Source organism: Oncorhynchus gorbuscha, linkage group LG02 (genome assembly GCF_021184085.1).
Source record: "Oncorhynchus gorbuscha isolate QuinsamMale2020 ecotype Even-year linkage group LG02, OgorEven_v1.0, whole genome shotgun sequence".
NCBI classification, from domain to species: Eukaryota; Metazoa; Chordata; class Actinopteri; order Salmoniformes; family Salmonidae; genus Oncorhynchus; species Oncorhynchus gorbuscha.
The window spans coordinates 65,881,885-65,901,264 of record NC_060174.1 but is presented as its reverse complement, the minus strand read 5'-3'; the positions used below and the strand labels follow the sequence as shown (position 1 = coordinate 65,901,264).

Here is a 19,380-nt window from a genome sequence, read left to right as displayed (position 1 = left end):
AGTGTGCTTTTTCACACTGGTCCTACTTCAATTGAAGCAGGCAGAAAGGTACTGAACTACGAATTTGAGCTTTTACTGGGCAATGTTTGATCCATTAACAGAGCAGACAAATGTATTTGAATAAACATTTTATTTCAGAAGAGACAAAAAAAATGTACATATTAACATTTGAGGGCTAGAGCCACTTCTACATACAACACTTAAGCGACTTTGGCATTGAAGGCTAGATGTGACCGCCAGGGATCAAACTGGGATTTTTAAACTGGTACTGCGCCCCAAATCGTTAATTGATTTTCCATAAATACATTTGATCAGATATCTTGCCAATGCATACTGTATGCCCGACCCACCCCATTCCCTGGAACCAGTGAGTGGAAAGACAATATTTTGTTGTTGCAATCGAAAGCACTATACTGAAAAACCTCAAGAGTATGGGCTGGATATCTGAGATAAAAGATAACTGCACAAAGTTTAGCATAAACTAGATCACGTGTCATTTTTCTGTACATAATATATGGTTTACTGGAGCGTTCAGACAGATGTTCAAAAAGAGACCAGGTAGTCAAGGTCATCCAAGACACTAGTTTGTCAGTGTTAAATCCGTGACAATACGAATGTGTCTATATTCCCTCAGACTAAGAATACTTTGCTTTACAATGGCGTTAGGAAAAGCTAAAGATAAAGATTTATAATTTATAATCAAAACCATTTGTAAGTAGAATAAAAAATTGACTACACTGACACAAATCAAACTTAATGGAAGACTAGGTTTAAATAAAATGTTAATGAGTTACCCTTATTTCTTTGTAATCGTTTGATTTGTTGACGGACCTGTGAAGTGAGAAAAAAAACGAAGGAATGGCCATACAATAAATTGAAGCACAATCAATTCAGCAGGTCCCAAAGTGGTGATTGAACTTGATACATGATAACTACAAAGGCCTTTTGATAAAGAATGGTAAGACAAATAAGTACTAAGGAAGATAAGGGATTCAGGTGAAGTTAATATATCTAACATTTTTATCTTTGAATGGACTATGTTAATTATCATAGTCAGTCTAACATTAATTTCACCCCAACACCATTATCATAGCCCTACCCAGACTGCCACCCCCTCTATGGTCTCACATCAGATGGAATTATTCTAACATAACATGCAGTTATGCAGACGGCTGTTGCGCCATTTGACAACACCCTAACCAGAATGATTCTCCTCAAAACACACATTTACTTTGGCCAAAAATGCACCTTTCCCTTTTAACTCATCCCACTCACTCCAAAAAACCTCTGAGCCACCATCTATTTATTCAGGCCTGCCCATATATGAAAGAGTTCCAATTCTACAGTCCCCTTTTGGAGGGAGGGATAAGGTGTTCTGGCAGATCAGTGGGAAGCTCGTGTCCCTCAAGCTTCACCTTGATCAAGTGATTGGCAAGGGCAAACTCGTCATCGTCCAGGTATCCATCCTTGTCTACGTCGGCCAGCTTCCAGATCTTTCCCAGCACTGGGTTGGGCAGCTTGGACTTCACCATTTCCTTCTTGGCCAAGGCACCTGACACTTTGCCGTTGACAGGAGACAGGGTGTAGAAGATCTCGTCGTAGGTGGGTTTGTCTCGTGCCACCACCCACTCCAGCTCATCAATGCCCTCGCCTGCACCCTCGCCGTAGCCATGGCCGAAAGGCCCGTTCATGGTGCCCTCAAAGGCGCCACCCTGGACTGACTGGCTGGGCATGGCTGCCTCCTCCTGGCGGACGAGGGTCATGAGTTTGGCTATGTCATTGGCTAGCATGTCCTCAACAGCCTCCAGCAGCTTGGGCTTCACTGCCTGGAACTTACTGAAGTCCTGGTTAGCCAAGATCTCCTGTGTGTTTATAAAAGGTGAAATGAGGTCAGGGGAGTTCTAGTCAAGGAAAGGTATATGCAACGCTCATCACAACTACTGATATCACTACTTCGATGGCTACTTCGGTTAAAGGGATACTTCGGGATTGAAATCATGGACACCATTTTTATGTCTGCATCCAGTATGAAGGAAGTTAGAGGTAGTTTTGCAAGCCAAAGCTAACTAGCATTGGTGCAATGAGTAAGTCTACGGTATAGACTAGCATGCTAGCAGTTGCCATCGACTTCCAGTCATTGCACTAACACTAGTTATAAACTTTTTTCAAACTGCATGCAGAGACATAAAAAAAAAGGTATTCACGAGTTCAGCTGACGCTGAAGTTCTCATTTAACAGAATTACTACCCCCACTGGAAAAATAAAGAATGTATATTTGTGTACCTGCATCTTAGCTAGTTTGGGGAAGTCTCCGGGTGAGATCTGGTGCTCTTTCTCAATCCTTGTGTAGATCTCTCCCAGGTTAGCAATCAGTTCCTTCTTCTTATTCTCCTTCCCAAACATGTTGGGCATCTCCTTTTTTAGAGAGCTGATGATGTAGGCGTGGACCTGGAGGGAGGAAGACTAAATTAATCATATCTGGACCTAAACACGGATAGATTTTTGGCACTGAGGGTTATACAATACAGTAGAGTAATTGTTTCCAGAGATAAATATTAATAAACCCAACATTTAAGACCTAGGTCTCACCTTGGCGAGGCGAGCCCGCTTGATGAGGTCATTGAGCTTCCTCAGAGCAGCATTCCGAGGTAGCCCCTGGATGTCCTTGAAAAGGTCCTGTTCCTCTGCCTCAAAAAGCTTCCGGTTGTCTGCGACCAGGAGCGGCTGAGCCCAAAAAGAACCAATGTACACCCGGATCACCTCTGGCGTACCGACAATTTTACCAAGAGACCACATGAGGGCGCCATAGACCCTCATCAGCTGCTGTGTGCCAATCTGATCAGCCTTGTTCAGAACCACCCGCATCTTGTCCTCATGGTTCTTCAGGGAGCGGATCACCTCGGAGAACTCATCCGAGATGTCTAGCTTGTGGGCGTCGAAAAGCAGAATGATGCGGTCAACACGCTCTGCAAACCACTCCAGCACTGCAGCAAAGTCATAGCCTGACGAGAGGAAAGAGGAAAATGGTGTTTGTCATAAGGGGTATGAAATCGTCCATAGGAATTACAACCTTTTATCAGAAGTTTAACATTTAATCAAATGAAAGTGGTACGAGATGTGGTCAACAAATTACAGTCCAACAAGTTTATTGGATCTGTGATTATGTAAGGAGTGAAAACATGCAGATAAATCCACACCAACTTGATTTAGAATGTGTGAGCCGCTCCTAGTAAGTGTGTGTTTGTTTCTCTATGCATATTAAATCAGCTCAGATTCCAGTGCCACTCCAGCTTATCCGGTCTCTATGGTCCCGCTCCCGCTCCACACGGCAACAGACAGACCCAGCGAGATACCAAAAACAGGTATATTTCACAAGGAGACAAAATGTGTTTTTCCTCTGCCAGGAAAACCTTGACTAAATACCCTCCATCTTCCTTCCCCTCACACTGACACCAACACTGCCCAGAGCAGAGCTGTGCTCTTTACCCATGACCGACAGAGCATAGAAATGGATCAAGTGGAATCCATTTCATGTCACTCGACACACCTAGTAAAGCCTTATGAAATAGATGTGATGATGCAAGCAAGTTTAGGCCTCAAATTTCATCATGTTCTAAAAAGATAAGCGTCAGGACATATTCATGGTTGTTTTCTAGAGCACAATTTGCTGAACACTAAGCCTAGCTTATATTTCAGTTCAGAATAGTACAGGATTCATGTTTTCAAGCATGCAAAAGAAAATCAAGAATGAATGAGATCAAATGCTTTATGCATGACATTTGTCCCATCAAACAAAACATTCAGTAACGTTTTAAATGTATTAGGCTGGGTCCATTCCATTTCCAGGGGATGTCTTCTATCCACCTCCACACATGGACATATCCCCCCTGAATGACAAACAGGAAAGAGCCGTTGGATCATAAATTGTGCAGTGGAGACACTGGGCCCACAAAGAGACCTCTTCCTCACCTTAGAACAGTTATTTGTTCATTCTGAATTGTACTAGAGCGCAGTAGGGCACCACTCTGCCTTGTCATGTTGTGCTGGAGGTGGAGACAAAACACTGATACTAGTCATGCTGAAAGTAGTTGTAATTTCTAATAAAGGGATTGGCCACAAAGGCCATTTTTTGTTTTTTTTGTATTGTTTTGTTTTTAAAAATCGGGTTTGGGATGTACAAGGCAGAGAACAGTCTGATTCAGCATTCCATTTAAACAGCAAGAAACAAAATGTACATCTCACCGGCTCTTCCCCTCACACATACATTAGAGCTCCATTGGGAATGTTGCAGAGCTATTCCTTTATATGAAATACCTAAGTAAGGTGTACCTACGCATTGATTTATGATCTAACTTCTGCTGATTAAACCAGAAGAGAAGCCCTATAAAGACATCCACCTGTGTGTGTGTGTGTGTGTGTAAAACCTGACCTTCCTTTTTCCTGTCTGTCCCAAGATTAGGGCTCAACTAATCATTAGCAACTGGGGAATGTCCAGAGACTAGATTCAACAATGAGTGTCACTTATAACAGTACAGTAGTTGGTTAGAATCATGTTATTCACTAGGATAATAAGCACAGTGTCCTAATATGTTGGCTGTAGTTTAGTTTATTAGGATCCCCACTGCAAATGCAGCAGCTGCTCTTCCTGGGGTCCACATAAAATGTACAAATACGTGACAAAGCACAGAACAGTTCTAGACAATAACTAGTATGAATCTAATCCTAGTGAAAGACTGAAAAGGTATTCTTCCATCAGTCTGGTTTTTGTGTCGATGTTGGCAGGATGTGTGATCTCTGCACCGATCCAATGAGGGCGTGACCTGGCAAAGTCAAGAGTCCACGAGAACAGCTCCTCATTATCTCTACTCACTTTAAAAAGAGGTATATGCTGGTAATAAAGAGGTAATAAAAGACCGGGATATCAAATCTACATTGAGGTGATAGAAGAAAACACCACTGCCTGTCACAATTCTTATCATTTCATCTGAAGGTTAATTGTTACCACACCATATTTTAACCTAGTGACCAATCTCTGGAGAAATCAAGGCCAACTTGACTTAAAAAAAAGGTGAGCGCAATCACAAGGGGGATGAAGGGACATACCACCCAATCAACTGTATGTCAGACTTGTCAGGCCTACCCCAAACAAAAAAGGCATTATCTAATCATCTTAGTCAGTGATCCACCTGATACAGACAAGGTCAAGGGTCACTATTTCAAGTCAAGGTATTCATAAAGTGTGTTCTTCTACTCCACTTCTACTTTTTAGTTCATGGAAGCTGAGAGAGAATTGCCCCCAACCCTGATGGAAACTAATTGGTTGAGGTGAAAGTGCATCTAAACGGAAGGTATTTTTCAGTTTTGCTTTCTCGGCACAGCATACCTTCTTCCTTCCTTTTTGGAAAAGTGAAATATCCGCAATGAACACACGCATGGAATTGACAATGGACACCAAACCTACAAAGATTGATTTCTAATTTCAATGTAATGATAGAAATGGGGAAGTACCTAGGGTGACAATGAACACTGCATGCTGATCTGGCAGAGAAAGTCAGTGTCATACTCAGACGCCTATGAAGCATACAGTAGAATAGGAATTTGAGACCATCCTTGCAGGGCTCAGAAATAAGACATGCTTAGCTGCCTGTCCAATAGCAACAGGCCTGTTTGTTTGCATCTGGCCACGTACACGGTAAGACATCACGCATTGTTTTCAAAGACTGACAGTGGTTGGTTCACTGTCATCACTTCCTACAATGTGGTCCTCTTCCTGATTTATACTAGTTGGTCAGAGGACATGAACCCCACTGCCTGGCCTTGTTTCAGGAGTTACATGACTGGTTCTTTGGTACATGGTATTGCCACAAACTCAACTCTTTCCCCCTGCCACCAGGGAGAAACATTAGTAATATCCTGGTTGATCGAACTGGAGCCTGGGCAGTACGACACGTCTCATAACTATCTCCTCTGTATCACTATGGTAAATAGTCAGCTCTCCACACCAACGGCCCATTCACACAGCAGTTAACAGAAAGGCTTAGAAGAGGAAGGATCTAGGAATATGTTCACAGAATGGGCATTTGAATTCCACAATTCAATGGTGACCTATTTGTTTGCAAAGGGCCTGCTTTTGCAACATTTTGAAATCCTGTATTGCCTCCGGTTAAACGGTTCACTGTGTGTATGTACGCATGTGAAAACTAAACTTGATACATTTCTGAAATAAAAACAGGCATAAAGTGCCAATGACATGACCACTCCTTCTCCTTTAAGGTTAAGGAACCAGCCACGTTGCAGAAGCAGTCTTGTCACCGGTTAACCACATGGGTTCAAATCTCTTCCAGCTCACTTGCTGACAGCTGACACAGCAACCCCTTTAATTACCAGCCTTAAAATTTGCCAAGAATTGTCTGAGTGTGAGGGAATGCTATTGACACCCGACACCCGGGAGAAAGCTTGGAGTCACCGAGGACCTTCACCATGTATACAGTAAATAATGAACGGTCTGTCTAACTGAACCTTGCAAGATACGCTAGAATGACAAGGATATCGCCTCATTCACCTGCCTTCCCTTCACAGATGAAGTAGTAGCCTAGATTCACTGCTGGGACCCTCCCGGGGGAAAGTCCTTATAAGGAAAAGGCCAACAAACACCCCAACAGTAAGGCAGCTAAATAGCTTTTTTTCTTCCATATTGTCAAGCATGCCACAGGATTACGATTAACAGAAATGTAAAGCAGCCGTGGAGCAGACAGATCGAGTCAGAAGACTTGAGGAGATTATTAACTTGCCCTTGCAAGGTCTGAGCCAGAGCAAATGGAGACAAGTATCACTTTGAGGCTGATAAAACACTACGATGGCCAACAAAGACATTCTGGTGACAGACCCTATTAGATTAATTCATAAATGAAAAACAATGGTGGGAAATGAAGCGGAAAGTAGTTGAGTGGGATGAGAGAATTTGTGATCCAGTCACAGGGACAATGGGGAAGTATATTGCAGTGACCCTACATTGACTCTGGTGTGGGTTTCCTGTGTGTGAGTGTGCGAGCACGTGTCTTTGTGTGTAGTAGTGGTAGTATGCGTGTTCTAGAGAGATAACTCAAACTGAGTTAACTACGACCAACCACCTAATTTTCCATCATTGAGTAATGACTGTAGCAAGGCTTCCCCTTTGTAATAAACGGCACTGAATTGACCACAATAAGTACTTTACAAAATGTTGTAACCTCAGTACTGCATCATGGTTCAATATACTGTGTAGGAATGTCAATTCAAATCTTCCCCATTTCAGTTCTGTGGTCATGCGAGTATGCATGTGATTTACTATAGCCCACAGTGGGTTATGAGAAGTGTTCAATCCTCTCCAGGAAGTGTATGAAAGCCCAGCGTAACATCCCAGTCCCTGACTCCAATCTACAGTTAAGTGCTTTGTAAGTACGGTACAGGACACCATCTTTCGATTCTCTTTAATTCCCCTGGACTTCAAACACTCATTTGATCTCCTGCCTTCAGCACTCAAACATCAAAGAGTTCTAAACATGCCAAGTCTACTTTTATTTCGCCATGGTTGTAGTAACAATAAAGACAGCCCCACTAAGTTCACTTTCTCCCTACCATCACATCTCTTATATCCCCAGGAAGTGTTTTTTCACCCTGAGGTGACCCAGTGGCGGTTGGGCGAGCCCAACTATTCACCCAGGATGCCTGCACCAGGATGAAACAAATGAAGCGCAAACACCTATGATTAGTGTAAATAACAACCTTAGTTTTGTTCTTCAGCTAACTCCATTGTCTGGCTTGCTGTGGCTCATCTTTATAGACATTGCACAGCTGATGGTCTGAGGCACACACACATCCCATCACTCGCTCCCTCTCCCTCATTCGCAACCACACTGGGGTGAAGGGTAGAGGGCAAAGAGTAAGCCTCACTGACTTCGAAAAAGTTTTTCAAAAACTTGCCCTAGAGATCAATTTATGCTTTGGATGAATTCAAAAGGTTCCATTCTCAACATTGAGTTGAACTGGCAAACCTTCCCTAATGGCTGTGCCACACTGCTGCCCATGAGTCAGCTTTTTTTCCTCTTCTTACCCTCCATCTTCCACCTCTGTCCCTCAGAGGCCACCACCGTTTCCTGGCAGCCTCCCTCTGTCAGGTCATTTCTCACAGTGGGACGGCACTCACACCCATTCTGTCGTCATGGTGTACGGCAGGGGGAGGTTCTGACATGCTCTTCACAGTACTCGCTAATACACTTGCTCTAGAACCATGCATGAGAGGCAGTGATCTGACGCAGATCACGCAGGAATTCAGAATGTCAGAGGCTGTTCAGCAGTAATATGAAATAAGACTGTTATAAACACAGGCCTTGTAATGCAGATCATTCACTGCTTCACTAGGATGTACCAAATGTCTACAGCAATTATCTGCATTCTCAGGGACACAAAAACATGCCAAATGAAATTGACCACATTACATGATCATTGGACCGGCCAACCTTAATGTAGAACTGTGGTCCTTTTTCAGTAAAAAAATAAAATAATGAGACAGAATCAAGATGGAGGAAGAGGGCAAAAGGAGAGTCATTGAGAGGGGGAATAAGGATGCAGAAAGAAAAGATGGGGAAATCAAAAGAACCTTAATGGTACAATGAATATAGGCTGTTAACTACTAACCTCTGCTGATCCTCTGCTTTTCTCCAGACAGGATTCCTGGGGTGTCAATGATACTGATGCTCTCCAATACAGCGTTGGGCATCTGAGCACACACAAACCTGGGAGAAAGATACATTGATGATGCCTAACTACACAATAACTGCAGTATTTAACCACAAAAGTGTCTTCAGAAAGTATTCATACCCCTTGACTTATTCCACATTGTTACAGCCTGAATTCAAAATGGATAAGGGAAAATCAATTTTAATACATCTACACAGAATTCCCCATAAGGACAAAGTGAAAACCTGTTTAGATATTTTTGCTAATTTATTGAAAATGAAAGCACATATGTATTCACACCTCTGAGTCAATACATGTTAGAATCACATTTGGCAGCAATTACAGCTGTGAGTCTTTCTTGCTAGGTCTCGAAGAGCTTTAAAAACACCTGGATTGTACAATATTTGCACATAATTCTTATTCAAATTCTTCAAGTATTATTAAGTTGGTTGTTGATCATTGCTAGACAGCCATTTAAGTCTTACCATAGATTTTAAAGTTGATTTAAGTCAAAACTAACTAGGCCACTCAGGAACATTCAATGTCATCTTGGTAAGCTACGCCAGTGTATATTTGGCCTTGTATTTTCAGTTATTGTCCTGCTGAAAGGTGAATGTCTCCCAGATCTCTGTTGGAAAGCAGACTGCCAGGTTCTCCTCTAGGATTTTGCTGGTGCTTAGCTTAGTTTGTATCCTAAAAAAACTCCTAGTCCTTGCCGATGATAAGCATACCCACAACATGATGCAGCCACCACCATGCTAGAAAATATGTAGTGGTACTCCGTGATGGCATGGATTTGCCCCCAACATAATATTTTTATTCTGTACAAGCTTCCTTTTCACTCAGTTATTCTGCACTCTGGCACACAGCTGAGTGCTCTGAAATTGGAATTGATAGCCAGAGTGAATTTATGAACGCACCCCTAATGACTGCAATGTGTGACTGCGGCCCACAATCGAGGCATTCCTGCATGTGGGTATCCCTGCATCTGCATGGATGCCCTGCCCCCACTCTCTACCTGACAGCTGACATGAAAATATATGTTTCTTATCAAGTACACTGTGAAACTCCTCTGACTGGTAATATCACTGATATTCCTGCAATGAAAAGGAGGGGGCTGATTCATGAAGGTGACTCATCTCGGGACTGGATTGTGAAAATGAAAGTAAGTTCATTGAGTTCTTGGGTGTTTTCCTGGTACACCAGGAATTTCTTATAGACCATAGGAACATTAGTGGAACTAAGACATTGGATAAGAGTGGGTAAAGGGGTGTGTGATGGGGAGAGTCTAATGACAGTAAATCTGGGACTCTTTTTGCATTAACATTTTAATAGCCCCTCCCTGGCAGATATGTTGAAACCCCTCCACCCTGTGGTAGCACTCAATAAATACTAAGCTTCTACCAGACTAGACACCCTGTGTAAAATTCTTGAATTTATAGTTGATTTTCTCACCAACATTCATGCACTTACAACAGGTATCATTATTCCAATATATTTTCCCCCTTACCCATCTACACACAATTCCCCAAAATGACAGTGAAAACCTGTTAAGATTTTTGCTAATTTATTGAAAATGAAATACAGGAATATCACAGTTACATAGGTAGTCACACCGAGTCAATATACACTACCGTTCAAAAGTTGGGAATTTCTAAGTAAACCCTTTGTTTTTGAAAGAAAAGCACATTTGTCCATTAAAATAACATAGAATTGATCAGTAAGAGCGTAGACGTTAATGTTGTAAAGGACTATCGTAGCTGGAATCGGATGATTATTAATGGAATATCTATATAGGCCCGTTATCAGCAATCACGCCTGTGTTCCAATGGCACATTGTGTTAGCTAATCCAAGTTTATCATCTTAAAGGCTAATTGATCATTAGAGAATTGTTTTGCAATTATGTTAGTACAGCTGAAAACTGTTGTGCTGATTTAAAGAATATAACGCTGGCCTTCTTTAGACGAGTTGAGTATCTGGAGCATCAGCATTTGTGGGTTCGATTAGACGAAAAATGTCAACGCGTCATGTTGTCTGCCAGTGTCTGTTGGAAAGCAGACTGAGGAAAACCTGGCTCAAGGATTTTGCACCTGCTTAGCTTAGTGAGTTTTTTTTATTTTTTTATAAAAATAAACTAGTCCTTGCCGATGATAAGCATACCCACAACATGATGCAGCCACCAACATGCTTGAAAATATGAAGCGTGGTATTCAGTGGTGTTGGATTTGCCTCAAACATAACACTTTGTATACAGGACACATTTTTCGCAGTTTTACTTTAGTGCTTTATTGCCAACAGGATGCATGTTTTGGAATATTTTTATTCTGTACAGGGTCACTACTTTTCATTTAGGTTTGTATTCTGGAGTAACTAAAATGTTGATCCATCCTCAGTGTACTCCTATCACAGCCATTAAACTGTTTTTAAAAGTCACCATTGGCCTCAAGGTGTATCCCTGAGCGGTTTCCTTCCTCTCCGGCAACGGAGTCAGGAAGGACGCTTGTATCTTTGTATTGACTGGGTATATTGACACACCATCCAAAGCATAATTAATAACTTCACCATGCTCAAACGGATATTCAATGTCTACTTTGTTAACCCATCTCAAATACGCAAATTTGTTTACATCCCTGTTAGTGAGCATTTGACATTTCCTTCCACCTGACTGGTGGGGCATATCAAGAAGCTGATTAAACAGCATGATCATTAACATAGGTTCACCTTGTGTTGAGGACAAAAAGGCCACTAAAATGTGCAGTTGTCACAACACAATGCCACAGATGTCTCAAGTTGAGGGAGCATGCAATTGGCATGCTGACCACAGGAATGTCCACGAGAGCTGTTGCCAGAGAATTGAATGTTAATTAGTTTGAGAGAATTTGGAAGTATGTCCAACCTGCCTCACAAACGCAGACCAGGTGTATGCAAGACAAGTAATTACTGGAAGCTTTGACACAAACCTACATTCTCCAACACCTTGCGTCTTGTAAGAATAAGTAGTAAGCCTGTATGATCTTTCCAGCTCCTCTAGAAATACTGTTTTTGGAGACCCTCCAATCGAGGCACAAAACCATATGCTACACTCAAGACAACGAGCATACCCAAATAATTTCTGTCCACTCTGTATGCTAGAAAACTATTTACAGAGAGAGCTCCAAATCACATGTAGAAATGTTGTGCAATTAACTAGTCCTTAACACCAGACGCTGAACACATGATCCCTCTATGAACACCAGCATGTACTTGAAGTAGCTTTCATTTTTCCCCTCCACCCTCAGTACACTTGGTAGAGACATTCGAGACAGACTTACAGATCTGCTGTCAGGCAATGAAAACGTAGCAGTCTTGTGTGAAGGGCCTTCAGTGGAGTGATGTAATACAACTGTACATTACCTCACCACGCATGGGAATATTTTTTCCCCCCCTTTCCTCTGTTCAATTTGTTTTTCCTTCCCTCTCCCCTCACTCAATGTGACTGAGGAGCAGGAATGTCCTTATTTTTTTGGCAGAGCTCTTATCTTTCTAACTCCTTAACTCACCTTTCCAATGATCTGATTCCCTCATCGTATCTGGATGCATGTGCATAACTCATGACTAAACCACTCCGTGTCACTCACACAGCTATCATTCCCCAATCCTGAAAAATACTTGCCAGTTGTAGTCATACAAAAACATTAATGCCGCAATTTCAAACCGCCACATATCACCCAGCCAGGCAGCCCGAGGCACACCCTTCTTTGATGTTTCCCTCCGATTCTCCCCAGCCCCATCTATGTTGAGTCTCATCTGAGTCTCCACTCCCTCTTCTTTTTACCACATTTACTCTCATCCAGAATTCCTGGCATTCCCTTGGTCCAGTTGCCAACACATTCTATTCGTGTGAGCTGCAAACTCAAAACCGAGAAATGGACTCGTGGTAGGCACAGACATACAGTAGCATACACCACCCTGAAAGGTTCATCATGCATCTGGAGTAAGGTTAGGAGGTTAAAGGTTAGAGATGCAGAGTAGGGCTGGATAAAATGGAAGGTTATGGATGACAGTGCATGATTGCCAAGAGTGAAAGGAAACACGTTATGGTCACAATGAGCAGGCAGCTGTTTGAAGGAAAGAGAGAGAAACAGCTGAGTCAGTAAGAGTTCTTTCTGCCAAGGCAGAGCTTGAGTACAGAACTGACTCAGGTCTTTCCGCTCTGAAAGCCTGACCAGTCGACCCACCTCAGAACAAAATGGCAGGGATTATGCCTTTGTAATCTTTGGTAATGATGGAAAAATGCTTTAGGTATAAATTTAAAAACAGCTGAAACCTGATATCAAGTATGTTAAAAAGATAATGGACCTTTATTTTTAAATGTAGTCTGAGAATTAAACATCTAGACATTTATGAAAATGTAAAATTCCAAAAACCATGATCTTAGCATTATTGACTTCATGTTTGAGCAAAAGATCATTAGCCATGGCAAAAGGCATATAATTGCAGGAAATTAGCTTTAAAATTGCAACATTTTCTCTCAGCTGCATGCCAATCTGTAGATTTACAAGACAGTCGCTTTAAAAACTGCAAAAAATGTCTCAGCTCAATGGAGAAATTTGTAGAATCAGGAAATTGGATAAAACATTTTATTTTATTTTAAATAGTCTCTACACTGCCAAGATGGGGGACTCAAATTCTCTAAAATGTAGCCGTGCCAACAGGCTGACAGTGTCAATATTTTTTATTTTATTTAACTAGGCAAGTCAGTTAAGAAAAAAGTAATTTACAATGACGACCTATCCCATCCAAACCCTAACCCAGACGACGCTGGGCCAACTGTATGCCGCCCTATAGGACTCCCGATCACGGCCAGTTGTGATACAGCCTGGAAATTAACCAAGGTCTGTAGTGACGCCTCTAGCCCTAAGGCAGTGCCTTAGACCGCTGCGCCACTCAGGAGCCAACTTGCCACGACCTCTGCAACGACCCCTACACCCCCTTTTGATCCAGGAAAAAAACCTGAAACACTATTGGTTAACCAGTCAGCTCTGTACAATCTACCACAAACACACATTTATACATTACAACTTATGGTGTATTGGCAAGACAATATTTACTGGGTATTGTCCTAACTAATTTTTATGATTTAGAAAACAAAATCTGAACAGCCCAAAAGCAGTGAGTTAGCCTATACACTGAAATTGTGAATTAACCGGGTGAAATGTTTCAGGCAGGGTGGTAACAGCCTCACACAGCCAAGTATAAACACAGCTGGTCAGAACTATTGTAGCATTTCATCATTGCTTCCACAGGAGAGCATTACCACTCCCTCCACACTAAGTCAGTCATGACGGATGACTTTCAATACAGAGGATCCCATTCCTGGAGTAGCTGAAACAGTGTTTCCTGACCAACTATTGGGGTTTATATCATGTTTAACTGATGCCAGAAACATACACTCATAAGTCTGTAGTGGTTATGTTTCTGGCATCAGTTAAACCCCAATAGTTGGTCAGGAAACACTGTAGAATCTCTGTCCAGGTATTCTCCATTAATGTGGGAATCAATGTAGCTATGAGAGCAATGTCAGTTAATAATTGATTGAACCAGACAGCCACTAAGGCAGTTTGTACCAGGAGAGAGGATGCACTGCTCCTTGGTTTCTATGGGACCTCTGAGGAGAGGTGACATTCTACAATAAAAGTCCCCTACTTACATACAGTGTAATGAATAGATTACATATTCTCTGAGGGTCAGCGCAAGGTTCAGACTAGACTGTTCGTTCATACATAGGTCTGTATGGGAGCATTATAAAAGCAGAGGTGATAGAAAAGTGTGTTTGGTCAAGCTAACAAGTTTACTGCATGAACAGTCTCAGTCAAAGGACATGGGCAGACCAGAGGGGGCTTTTCAAAGTTCAACACAAACTGACAGCCACTCCCCTCCCTCCCATACTGTCACACACTGAACATCTGATCCGAAGACAAACAATTAATTTAAAAAACCACATACAGAGAGAGGACATTTTTTAAATAAATAATAATAATAATTCATGGATCACTGATGATCCTCTGACAAATAAGATATGATTATCCTTGGACTAGGGGTGTGCACAATTGTTCTTAACGTTTAAACTGCCATTTGTTATCTTTAACGATAAAAATAAAATGACATGAATTCACAATTCAGATATGTTCTGGCATATAACATCTAGGGGGCAGTGCAGTTCAAAGTCCTGGCTACTTATCAGTCAGTGCTCACCTTACTGCTGTCCTCCACCCACTCAGCAACGATGGTAGTTAATGCCGTTTTAAGTTCTCTGCGATGTCCCTCTCCATGTTCTCAGTACATGGGACATCATGTCCCACCTCTCATCAATGTGATGGCTTACTGCAGTGATGCGTGTTGATACATCCAACAATCTGTTATCGCCAAGTATGGTGTTTCAGGGCTCACGCGTTGTACTCACAAAACAATCATTGTACAATTTCTCCATCCAGGCCTCATGTTTTTATTTTATTTTTCAACATGGCATCTTGTAGTCTGGTTCTAGATATGACATCAGAGCAGTGGAGACAACATCAGGGTTGGAAATTAACGCAGGCCAAATACAGGTATATTGTCATTGGCGGGTCAGAATGTATATACTGTTTAAAATTTTAATCCAAAGTCCACATGTAGAAGTTGGTCAAATTGACAAGAAAGGCTAATAGTGTGACTGTCCTCATATTTCTTGGTCAGTTACATCTTTTTGTTTACATGCTAAGTTGTGTTTCAATGTTAGTTTGAGTTTCTGCAACCATCTGTTGCTAGGAAGACACCCACAATGAGATTTTTCATCACAGAAAAGGGAGTGCCCAGTTACCCCGGTAACAGCCCATCCTTTAAAGGGCCAGCTGAAAATGTGTGACTCTCCTAGGGTGTGTTCATTCACCGTGGAGTGCCACAGTACACTCAGTGTGAGGGTTCTGGGCGTTTGTAAATTCAGAACGTTGTCAGATTGAATTTATGGAGAGAGCGTTTCACTCTTGGAGCATTCAGAGAGCACACTGGATGCTCTGGCCAGGTGTAGCGTTGATCCAAGTGTTCTGACCTCAACAGCAGTCAAGCACCCAAGCTAACTGGCTAACTTTCTGGCTACTTCCAGACATAAGAGAATACCTCACTGACTGTTTAACTTGACCAAACAGAGCTGGTTAGGCTGTTATCTAAAGTGTTGCTGACTAACTGTGCTGATGGCAACAATTGAATGCCTTTTTTTTTGCAGATGTTTACTGACAACGGTCACATTCAAAGGGTGTTGCACATTCGTAAATTCATCAGTTACTCAGCACTCTGGCACACCCAGACGAGAGTGCTCTGGAAATCAGAATAGATAGGGGGGTGTTCATAAATTCATTCTAATGATCGCAATAATGTGTGATTGCAGCTCGCAATTCGGGGCGTTCCTGCATCTGCATGAACAAACCTCCTTGAGCATCCCATTGATTTCTGCATGGACGCCCCACCCGCACTACAATTTTTCCAACTGTTAACAAGGATGACGTGTGGAGCGCTTTATATCCGTGGAAAATAATTTGAAAGAAGCATATCTCCTCATACAAACATTAAAACATTGTTGCATTAGGTTCTTGTTTAATTTAAAATGTTTCCTTTTATGATGGCCAGTTAGTGGTAGTTGTGATAACTGCACTGTCATTTTAATTTTGTTAAATTAATTAAATATTATTTTTTACATAAGAGTTAATGATTCCAATGTTTTTCACACCTCTACTTGACCTTTATTACAGAGGAGCTTGCTAACTAAGATAGCCAGCTATCCTCTAACAGTGCTTGCTCAGTAATGGACAAAATTAACCTAACGTTACTCCTTACATGCTGACCACCCACACCAGACACGATCAGGACACACAGGTTGAAATATCAAAACGAACTCTGAACCAACTATATTAATTTGAGGACAAGTTGAAAAGCATTAAAAATACATGGCAAATTAGCAAGTTAGCTTGCTGTTGCTAGCTAATTTGTCCTGAGATATAAAATAACAGCCTGATGTTTATCTGAACTACACAAGGTCCTCTACTCTGACAAATCCACAGATAAAAAGGGTAAGCTCATTTCTAGCAATCTCTCCTCCATCAGGCTTCTTCTGACTCTATAGGGCAGTTGGTAACCAACTTTAAGGTGCATTACCACCAACTGAACTAGAGTGTGGTGTGGTCCTCAGTTCATCTTTCAATCACCCGCCGTGGGTATATGCTTCTAAAAACCAATGAGGAGATGGGAGAGGCGGGACTTGGATTGCATCAATCGTCACAAATAGAACCAATAACTATATTAATGCCTGGCTACGTAGACACACACCAGCAGTGTGGGTGCAATGATTGAATAACATGCATGTGTACATTTATTTGGCAACGCTCATACACGCGACGGTGTGGTTAGCATGTTACAGTCCAAGAAACGTAGACATTCTGTTCAGTGGCGAATTTGCTTTGCCAGCCAAAACAACCAACTACCCCACCTAAAACGTGAATCGATTCTCAATTGCAGTATGTTCTAGAAACAAAGCGCTCTACTTCATATCACAAATGAAAAATAAAACCACTTAGTGTAAATGGTCAGGTTAACAGTTGCAGTCAACAGTATTTTTCAGTGAACACAGGTGGCTTCTGTCTTCGGTTTACACAGGTGTTACAGCCAATTAGCACAGGTAGTCGACTGTCTATAAGGCCGCCTGGGAATCCTAATCCTAAAATGTTTTTATTTGTATTTTTTTGCTGATATGAAAGATATGTTCCTTATGTTTCCAAAACACTACCGAAAGCGATGAGTTTGAACTTTCAGAGCGAGCGCCGGGGCTCTTAACAAAACATGCCAGGCCAGAAGATACTATCCTAAATAGGCGCTAAACGTTAGCGACAATGAATGGGCTAACTCAGCCCATCCTTTTAATTCCCTGGGGGATTCATTAAAAACATTCCCAGTTATCCTAGTTAGATAGCTTGCGATCTAGCTGGTTACACGGGACCTGGGACTCACCTGTTAAGAAAGGCGTTACCAAAAGCGTTGAGTTTTCTGAAGGGTTTTTTGGGGTCAACTACTAGAGCGTTGCCTGGGATCAGCCCTTCCTGCTCTCCATGCATGACCGCTATGAAGGAGTCGGTGGTCGGTTCGGGCCCTATCCGCATCCCGGGAAAATCTTGCTCCATAAGATGCCGGATAAATGTGGTTTTACCCGTGGAGTATTGGCCAACCAAGAGCACCATAGGCTTGTTGTCAAAGTCGGCATCTTCCAAAGCCGGTGAATGGAAATCGTGGAAGTGGTAGGTGTCTTCCAAAGGAAAGAGTTTGGTCTTGTACAGTTTTTTCAGCCCCTCCGACACATTTTGGATTAGTTCTGGGTCCTTCTTGCCACTCCTTTTGAACATGGTGCCCGAATTCAGAACTATTGTATATTTACTTGTCGTCTCAATCTAGTAGTTCAATGTAGTAAAGTTGATGATATTGCTGGCTAACGACTCTGTGGCTGTCCCGGACGCGGTAATACGTTTGAATGAGTAAATTTGTTAGCCTTCTACCCTTGTTTAGCTAACTAACACTCGAACTGAAACTACAAGGCTCGCTAACAGCAAACCAAGAAACTCCCTTGAAGACACCCACTCCTCTGTGCTTCTACAATCACAAATCCGGTGTCGCGCTTTCCTAGTTGAACGTCAGAAGGCTAGTCAATTTATGGGGGAAATGCAAGAGGGGTTGGTTTCAAATTAAAAGCCTCCTCTCTACAAAAATGATGAGCACATGCTTTATGAATTCGCAAGGGAAACCTCAACCATTCTGGTCTGACCTGTTAGTGACAGTTAATAAACTGTTATCGTTCACATTTATTACAACCTTGATTTGAGCAAAGTACATTGAAGCAATGTAGCCTAATAATTCCCTAAATGTTTTTTTCCTCCTGGGAAAAACAGCTATGGAATTATTTTGGGATTTTTTTTGTTTCATTTTCCCAAGGAGAAAGTGTTTTTTTTTTTGCATTACCCACTTATGTTCTTGCGTGTCTGCATTCTCAGTCAGTCATCTTTCTTTCTTCATGGAGTTTACTGTTGAGGTCAAAATATTGACATTGTTCACACACACACACACACACACACACACACACACACACACACACACACACACACACACACACACACACACACACACACACACACACACACACACACACACACACACACACACACACACACACACACACACACACACACAAGCAGACAGTGATAAACTATTAAACTATTAATAATTACTATTTGAGGTGGAAAATCTGACAGCTGACATGAAAATATATGTTTCTTATCAAGTACACTGTGAAACTCCTCTGACTGGTAATATCACTGATATTCCTGCAATGAAAAGGAGGGGGCTGATTCATGAAGGTGACTCATCTCTGGACTGGATTGTGAAAATGAAAGTAAGTTCATTGAGTTCTTGGGTGTTTTCCTGGTACACCAGGAATTTCTTATAGACCATAGGAACATTAGTGGAACTAAGACATTGGATAAGAGTGGGTAAAGGGGTGTGTGAAGGGGAGAGTCTAATGACAGTAAATCTGGGACTCTTTTTGCATGAACCTTTTAATAGCCCCTCCCTGGCAGATATGTTGAAACACCTCCACCCTGTGGTAGCAC

General features: G+C 41.9%; 1 protein-coding gene across 1 annotated transcript; it reads right to left on the bottom strand.

Moving 5' to 3' along the window:
- Positions 1-113: 113 nt before the first annotated feature.
- LOC124007634 (EH domain-containing protein 1-like) lies at positions 114-18,411 on the bottom strand. The gene is made up of 5 exons (XM_046318290.1): positions 17,735-18,411; positions 8,677-8,774; positions 2,590-3,002; positions 2,284-2,448; positions 114-1,862 (listed from the first exon to the last, which is right to left on the bottom strand). Exons 1-5 carry the CDS (start codon positions 18,121-18,123, stop codon positions 1,341-1,343), a joined length of 1,587 nt encoding a protein of 528 aa, XP_046174246.1. The 5' UTR covers positions 18,124-18,411; the 3' UTR covers positions 114-1,340.
- Between the last annotated feature and the right edge of the window lie 969 nt (positions 18,412-19,380).

Excerpts from the sequence above, each read along its gene's own strand:
- LOC124007634 (XM_046318290.1), bottom strand. The coding sequence starts at position 18,123 with ATGTTCAAAAGGAGTGGCAAGAAGGACCCAGAACTAATCCAAAATGTG. Across the intron at positions 3,003-8,676 it reads AAAGCAGAGGATCAGCAGAG|GCTATGACTTTGCTGCAGTG; the intron begins GTTAGTAGTTAA and ends TCCTCTCGTCAG. Across the intron at positions 1,863-2,283 it reads CCAAACTAGCTAAGATGCAG|GAGATCTTGGCTAACCAGGA; the intron begins GTACACAAATAT and ends ATAAACACACAG.